Genomic DNA, 8,488 nt, shown 5'->3' on the forward strand with positions numbered 1-8,488 from the left:
CCGCAGAGACAGATATGCCCCCAGTGCCACACACGACCCCACAGTGCCAGACATGCCCCCACAGTGCCAGATATGCCCCCAGTGCCAGATATGCCCCCACAGTGCCATGTGCCCGCAGAGCCAGATATTCCCCCAGTGCCACACATGACCCCACAGTGCCAGACATGCCCCCACAGTACCAGATATGCCCCCACAGTGCCATGTGCCCGCAGAGCCAGATATGCCCCCAGTGCCACACATGACCCCACAGTGCCAGACATGCCCCACAGTGCCAGATATGCCCCCAGTGCCAGATATGCCCCCACAGTGCCATGTGCCCGCAGAGCCAGATATTCCCCCAGTGCCACACATGACCCCACAGTGCCAGACATGCCCCCACAGTGCCATGTGCCCGCAGAGCCAGATATGCCCCCAGTGCCACACATGACCCCACAGTGCCAGACATGCCCCACAGTGCCAGATATGCCCCCAGTGCCAGATATGCCCCCACAGTGCCATGTGCCCGCAGAGCCAGATATTCCCCCAGTGCCACACATGACCCCACAGTGCCAGACATGCCCCCACAGTGCCATGTGCCCGCAGAGCCAGATATGCCCCCAGTGCCACACATGACCCCACAGTGCCAGACATGCCCCACAGTGCCAGATATGCCCCCAGTGCCATATATGCCCCCACAGTGCCATGTGCCCGCAGAGCCAGATATTCCCCCAGTGCCACACATGACCCCACAGTGCCACACATGCCCCCACAGTGCCATGTGCCCGCAGAGCCGGATATGCCCCCAGTGCCAAACATGACCCCACAGTGCCAGACATGCCCCACAGTGCCAGATATGCCCCACAGTGCCAGATATGCCCCCACAGTGCCATGTGCCCGCAGAGACAGATATTCCCCCAGTGCCACACATGACCCCACAGTGCCAGACATGCCCCCACAGTGCCATGTGCCCACAGAGCCAGATATGCCCCCAGTGCCACACATGACCCCGCAGTGCCAGACATGCCCCAGTGCCAGATATGCCCCCAGTGCCAGATATGCCCCCACAGTGCTATGTGCCCGCAGAGCCAGATATTCCCCCAGTGCCACACATGACCCCACAGTGCCAGACATGCCCCACAGTGCCAGATATGCCCCCAGTGCCAGATATGCCCCCACAGTGCCATGTGCCCGCAGAGCCAGATATGCCCCCAGTGCCACACATGACCCCACAGTGCCAGACATGCCCCACAGTGCCAGATATGCCCCAACAGTACCAGATATGCCCCCACAGTGCCATGTGTCTGCAGAGCCAGATATTCCCCCAGTGCCAGACATGTATAGATTATAGAACAGCTCACCGTTGGTGTGTGGTGAGCGCAGCGCGCGCCTCTCCTGCCTGCTGCTCCCGTTCTGCCTCCTCAGTCTGACGGCAGCGTGTATGGCTCAAATCAGGTGCCGGTCCGCGAGCTCTCATTGGCTAACGAACCGGCACCTGATTTGAGCTATACACTCGGCCGTCAGACTGTGAGGAGACAGAGCGGGAGCGGAGGGCAGGAGAGGCGCGGCTTCGGGTGGCTGGGCGGCGTATCGCGATCGACTGGTCGCATGTCCGCGATCGACCAGTCGATCGCGATCGACTGTTTGGCCACCACTGGTGTACAGTATAGGGTTGTTTTATTATTCATCTCTCCTATAATAACTGAAGTACGCATTGCTTCACTGAGAAATATGGTGTACAGTATACTGTTCTTATATTAACCCCTCCTTTTTTGTTCTTTCTTCATACAAACTATATGAGAGTGTAGAATTAAGAGCTCTGACTCAAAAGTATAAGTTTTTCCATCTAAAACCTAATTTGCACTCCTCTACAGTCGCAAATCAGCCACAAAGCTTTTTTTTTTTACAGCCTTGTATGCTTCGGGGTCAATCCAATTGCGGGCGAAGTGTGCGAGTTGCCAAGGGGTAAAAATGCTGACATTGGCACTACATCTCGCATCTCTCATGACCTGATCTCACCCCCCGAATTCGCACAATTTTGTAGGGGGCTGCAAACAAAATTGTGAAATCTGAGCTGCTGTAAAGTGTGGCTTTTGCCACACTAACCCATAGGGGCGAGAAAATTGCCTGCAGTTGGTTTGACCCATTAGACTGAATGTGTCATCAAGGTTCAATAAGCTTTTTCTATCCATACAGGTACAAGAGTAGTAGCTTACTGTATATACTTATCATATAACTGAATATTCCCTTGCAGTGTAGTGTATCAGATTCAGGGGGATATTTAATAAAACAAAATTATCTCATAAAAGCTGGAAAATGTGATATATAGGTCCTCTGGAGATGGAGATAAATATCTCCTCTCCAGTGGCAGTTGCAGAGCAGTACACAATTAAATAGGGAAGCCACAACAAATGCCATACCAAACACTGCCAGTCATTGCTGCTCGGGACTCACTGGCAGTTGGTGTGGCTCCCCTGTTTGAATTTTGGACTGTGCAGCAACTGTCACTGGAGAGGAGATATTTATCTCCATCTCCAGATAATATAAATACAGTGTATCACATTTTCCAGCATTTATGAGATAATTATGTTTTATTAAATATCCCCCTCAGTAACATAAAGGTTAATGGAAGCATGCTGAGTGGTGTTATCAGTATAATATTTCTAAGGGTAGCAGTTCTTTATGTGACTTTCAGGCTCTTTCTCTCTGCATGATACACACTGAGGTCCAGAGTCAGGGATTGCAATAAGGATTAAAGGATGACTATCTGGTCCCCTTACACTACCCAATATCTGAGTCCAGACACGTGTGGGTCAGAATCGGTCACAGCTATATTCATTTACATACAAAACCAAATGCCAAACACCAGAGACCAACAGGGGTGTTCTCGTCCCTATCCTACCCCCTAACCCTAACCCTCCCTTCCCGCAGCCTGACCCTAACCACCCCCCCGGAGGTGCCTAAACTTAAGTTCCCATCCCTGCTGTTAAACCTAACCCTCCCTCCCCTGCAGCCTGACCCTAACCTACCCCTGCCTCGCAGCTTAACCCTAACCCTGCCCCTGCAGCCTAAGCCTATCCTCCTCCAGCCCTAAACCTAATCAGGCGGGCATACTTACAGTCGGGATGCCGACTGTCAAGATTCCAGGTCGGTCTTCTGGCCCTTTCGGAGTTCTGGTATCGGAATTCCAACGGGTGTCGGGATTTCGGAGTCGGTATTTGGACTGCCGAGATCCTGACAGCCAAAATTGTGACTGCATACCAGCCACAACATCCTTCCCCATACCGTGTGGGTGGGAGAATGCTCAACCCAGCCTTGTAGCACTCAGCTTCCCACTCCTCACCACATCTCACCTGGGGGACCAGCTACCACGAGCAATACCACCTTCAGCCCATATGGCCGTATTTGCTTTCTTTGTCCCCTGAAGGACAGAAAATCCTTCCTCCTGCAGTCATTGTATCAGCAGGAGTAGAAGACCGAGAGAGTACTTCCTCTTCCTCACAACCCTCAGTCGCTGCTATTGTATTATCTGCTATTGTATTTTATGCTACTATTGTATTAGTAGCATCAAAATTTAAAAAAGTGCTGTGAATGTTGATCAGTTAGGTGTAATACAGACAGCAAGTAAGAATATAAAAAAAAATACAGCTGCTAAAAGAAGTTATTAAAATATTCTAAACCGGTAAATCAATATAAACCATAACCTTTTATCAATCATATAATGGTTTCAAGAGGAAACACATGTCATTTATGCACATCCTGCAATCACAGATTTAGGACTAGGTTGCTGGCAGACCAATGGAAGGGGAACTTCTTGAGGGGAAGGAGCGGAAAAAGGTGTATCCCTTCTGAAGATGGCTATTTTGAGTCATTGCATGATGTAGATATAGGTCACAAAGGAATGGAGAAACACCTAATGGCAAAGAGAACACGGCAGAGGTCTGAAACTCAGGGCTGTCAATGTTTCCATTATAACAGTACTTACAGTATCATATACTATCTGAGTGGATATTGGGCATGTGGCCAGAAATCTCAAAAAGTATGGTCCAATATCAGCAAAGTGCCCAATAATGATCCTCTTGAACATGTTAATAAATTTAGTCAGAAGTTGACAGCACATGGCTCCGAACAGCAGGTCCAGTCTTCTGATAGCACTAGCTGGTCCCCTTGTCACCGGAGGTGATTGTGTCGCACAGTCAGTGAGGGTGTACAGCTGCATTTCGTCCACAATCTTGCCACCTGTGTGTGGGGCCAAACTGAACGGCAATACTAGCCCTCATGCTGGGAGACAGGATCTGCCCATGTGTGGCTAGACATTGCAGGAAAAGACCAGGGTGACTTCCAGTCATAATGCTGAGTTAGTAATCAGTCTACGGAAACTGCATGTTTAAATACAATTTGTTTCTATTAGCCAAGGTGTAAGAGACTAATTACTGATGCCATACATTTCTTGAAGCAGTTTCCATGTACAGACAATATGAATGCATCTGTCATTATGTCGCTATAGACACACGACTGGCGGCATCACTTTGCTTTGTAATGATTTACTGCCCAATGGACATGTCATTTACCATGATAAGACTATCCATATAATAGTGTTGACCATTTAGCTTGGGGCTTTCAGTGTTACCTTTCTTTCAATTAAATACATTCTTAAAGTGTGTGCACATTAACATATTAAACAATGTATCAATTATTTTATAAAATCACTATTTAGCATCCTTTTTTACTGAAACCCTGTCCTCTACTTGTTTTATGTCTTCCATACTCATATGCTGTGCTGATTTTTCATTTGCCATCTTTTTCTCTGTCCCATTTTATTGTTTTTTTTTATCCTCTTGTGTCATTGTTTCATGTCTGTCTCTGTTGTCCACGTGTGACCTTTAACCCCTATCCTCCATGCCCTTCCTACAACCTAAACCTATGTTCCCTTTCCCGCACTGCCCCTGGCAGGCAGAGGACGAGTTTGACTCTCTCAGGTCAGAGGTCGGAGACGGGAGGAAAGGGGCACAGATTGTGAAACGAGCCGGCACTAAACGGGTGCAACAGTGAGACCACAAAACTGGGACACCCAAAATACTGGGAAACGCCCAGGTAATACAAATCACAGGGAAACCCCAGGTAACATCCTTAAAAAAAACAAAAAACATAGCACCTCTAAACTAACATGGACAGACCTAATCAAACTCTAAAATTGGCTGACTTGAAATGTGTCAATTCACCTAAACCAACCATGAAATAACATCATAAACTAGTAACTCATCCTACTATTATCATCAGACACATTGACATAGTTTTATAAGGGAGGATACTCATAATCTGTCCTGCCTGTTACTTGGAATTGTACCACATGCTGTACCTATAACCACCTATTACACCCTTTGCCTCTGGTGATCTCCATTTACACACCACTCTCATCCAGCCACGACCACCTGACCTGACATCCTTACCCAGCATGACCCTTGGAGAAATATTTTTGAATCATGCTCAGCAAAAACTGTGAATCAGTGCGATTAAGTGACATTCTTTACTGGGTAACTAAATAGTATTCAGTTGCAAGCTTTGAATATTACATGCCCTGTCACATGGCCTGATAAATAATAGTGCTCTTGACACCATGCATTTAAAATCTTCTTAATTATTCAATAAAGGTTATTATTTGAATTCAATTTTTCTTACTAGTACAGACTACTTCACAATAATGTTGCAATAATTCAGACGCATATCTCTCACTCCTAATTCTACACCCTTGCAGTGTTTCCTAACATGGCAATATTCTTTCACTCCGACATATTTAACCTAATTTGATAGCATGATCTCCTTTCTCAGTCCTGCACCCCTGTCACTCCTGCATGCCAGGGTTTTCTTGTCCATTCTGCTGCCTTCACTCCTTTTCTACCCTATTAGTTTAGTGACTCCTGTCTGTTCTGTTACATACCTTCTATCTTTAATCTATTTAATCACATTTTATACTGTTTCCTAAGCATGGTTTTCTTGTTCATTCTGTTACCATCCCATGACCTTAGTCCTGGTTCATCATATTGAATACTTTTTCCTAGTATGGTCTTCTCATTCATTCTGTTACCTTTATTTGAACTCTCTCCTATTTAATCACATCTTATATTCATTCCTAGCACGGTCCTCTTGTTCCTTATTACCTTCCCACTATCTCTGAGCTGTTTTACAACTTGTATTTTTTCAAACCTGGTTTTCTTGTTTATTCTGTTACCTTCGTTCAGTGGGGCTAATTCAGACCTGATCGCTGCCGTGCGTTTTCGCACACAGCAGGCGATCAGGTCTGAACTGCGCATGCGCCGCATTGTGCATGCTAGAGATGCTATCGGCACCTCAGCTCAGCCATCGCCGCGTTTTCTGGCCGGGAGGGGGCAGGCCGGTGGCGTTTGGACGCCGTTTTGAGGATGCAGTCCGGGCAACGCAGCCGCGATGGCAGCATGACGTCACACACAGCCACTGCGACCTGGGATATGACAAGTGGATCCCTGCCAGCGTGGAGGAGCTGCGCAAGTAGGAAGCTACTTGTCAAGTACAAAAGCTTCGCCGCTGTGCAATGCTTTTGTACTTGTGCGGGGAAGTAGGGCCTGACATGCGGGGTAGACTAGCCCTGTGCTGTGCGTCCCCCCGCATGTCAGAGTAAATGATCTACGATCAACTCTGAATTACCCCCAATATGTCTGTCCCATCTTCATAGGCAAACGCAGAATTCTTTCCTAGCATGGTCCTCTTGTTCCTTGTACCTTGTTACCAGAATAAACAAGAAAACCAGTTCGAAAAAGTACAAGTTGTAAAACAGATCAGAGCGACGTCGTCTAGTGTGTATGGACCTTTACTATAGGTTTTTTTTTTGTTTATTCTGTTACCTTCCCTCAATCTCTGTACCAATTTACCCAATCATGGCCCTCTTGTCTTGGTATACCTTCCTACAAACCTCACAACTGATAAGTGTTTGTACTACCCAAATAGCCAGTGTTACCAAAGTTATTCTTTTTTTATATTGCTTTCTCTTTTAACTGTTCTGGTCGGGCTATAATATAGGAAGCACAAGTGCAGAGGGATTGGCTCTACCATAGACTGCACTGCATAAAATAGAGCTGGAATGGGGGCTGTGATACACAGGGCAGTTATTTGTTATGAGTGAATGGAAAAAAAAAACGATTTTCAGACTATACTACAAAAGGATAACGAGAAGCTCGCCATAAAAAAAAACTGTGAAAAGTCCGACCACTGAAATGGACATCTAACCTAGGGGCTTGATAGTGAATGAGCTTTGTACTATACCTAGTATTCATGTCCCTGGAAAGAAAGTAATAATAATATGACTCAAATGTCAGCCGCATGTGGCCTCTCAGTTTATAGACAGAAGTGGATACCGATCATACTGAAACTTGTCCGGTGGTGCTGTACTATATGATGTTCTATACTATGCTTTTATTTACTGCTTCAAAAACATTTCTGCTATCGGTTTCATAGTTCTCTGAAAGAGCATAGAGATAAATACTGTATATAGTGGATTACCGTTAGTGTCGTTTGGTAATGTACTCGGGTTGAGAATCATTGCATTCTGTGAATATTTAGCATTGTGTGAATACAGTATAGGGAAGAGAAAAGAAATGTGAGCAGTATGTACTGTATTTAGATACAGGCCAACAAGCTTGAAGAGAGCTGTTTTAATAATAGGACAAGACTGGCAGCTGCCCAGTGCTCCGCTGTTCAAGGGCACCTCTGCTATGCCGGGTACTTAGCGCTGCATGTCCACAGGGCTGATTTTACACAGATATTATCACCTTATTACAAGTTCTTTAAATGCTACATTGGAAAGCTGTTAACACTTACAACACTATTCAATGGGAAACTTGATATTCCCTTATACTGATATCAACAAAAATAATAAGTCTGTACTGAACCAACTCTAAAGCCTGTACATATATTGGTTCCCTGGGTTTTAGTACTTCAGTCCCAGAATGCCCTGCAGCAGATACACAGTCCATATAATGCATACAGTACATAGGAAATGACTATGAAGGAAATTATACAAAACCAATTTCAAAGACTCTACAATCTCTTGAGGGGTGCGGTATGGCTGACCGGCGGTCAGTATACCGACGCCAGGATCCTGGCAGGGAGGGGCGAGTGCAGCAAGCCCCTGCGGTCGCCACGGGTTCTATTCCCACTCTATGGGTGTCGTGGACACCCACGAGTGGAAATAGTCACTGTTGGTCGGCATGCCGACCGTCAGGATAGTGAGGGGGCGGGATGTTGGTGGAGGTCATGTGACCGTCGGTCTCCCGACCGCCGGTCACATGAATACCACCCTCTCTTGATGACCACTTTCTTTATTAATTTAAACTTTTCCCTTAAATACTATAGAGTTGGTTCAATTAGCACGTCCTGCAAGTAAGTGCCTCTGTATGCTGCACGTACAGTAGCCCCAGACTCACAGATTTTTGTTGGCAGCCCCATAGGACGAGATCGGGCAAAAAGGGAGACGAGAGGA

At 46.4% G+C, this 8,488-nt stretch overlaps 1 protein-coding gene across 8 annotated transcripts in view; it reads left to right on the forward strand.

Annotated features, from left to right (window-relative positions):
• ANK1 (ankyrin 1) overlaps window positions 1-8,488 on the forward strand; it is a 451,795-nt gene that overhangs the window by 391,931 nt on the left and 51,376 nt on the right. For 6 of the 8 annotated variants that reach the window (XM_063931753.1, XM_063931756.1, XM_063931754.1 and 3 more), the window contains one exon: window positions 4,930-5,070. The exons of 1 other annotated variant lie outside the window; for it this stretch is intronic. In XM_063931753.1, coding sequence (XP_063787823.1) covers window positions 4,930-5,028 — 99 coding nt within the window. In that variant the 3' untranslated portion in view covers window positions 5,029-5,070. Of the gene's footprint in view, window positions 1-4,929; window positions 5,098-8,488 lie in introns of all 8 variants that reach the window. One more of the 8 variants, XR_010180528.1, reaches the window with a different exon arrangement.

Source organism: Pseudophryne corroboree, chromosome 6 (assembly GCF_028390025.1).
Source record: "Pseudophryne corroboree isolate aPseCor3 chromosome 6, aPseCor3.hap2, whole genome shotgun sequence".
In the NCBI taxonomy this organism is placed as follows: Eukaryota; Metazoa; Chordata; class Amphibia; order Anura; family Myobatrachidae; genus Pseudophryne; species Pseudophryne corroboree.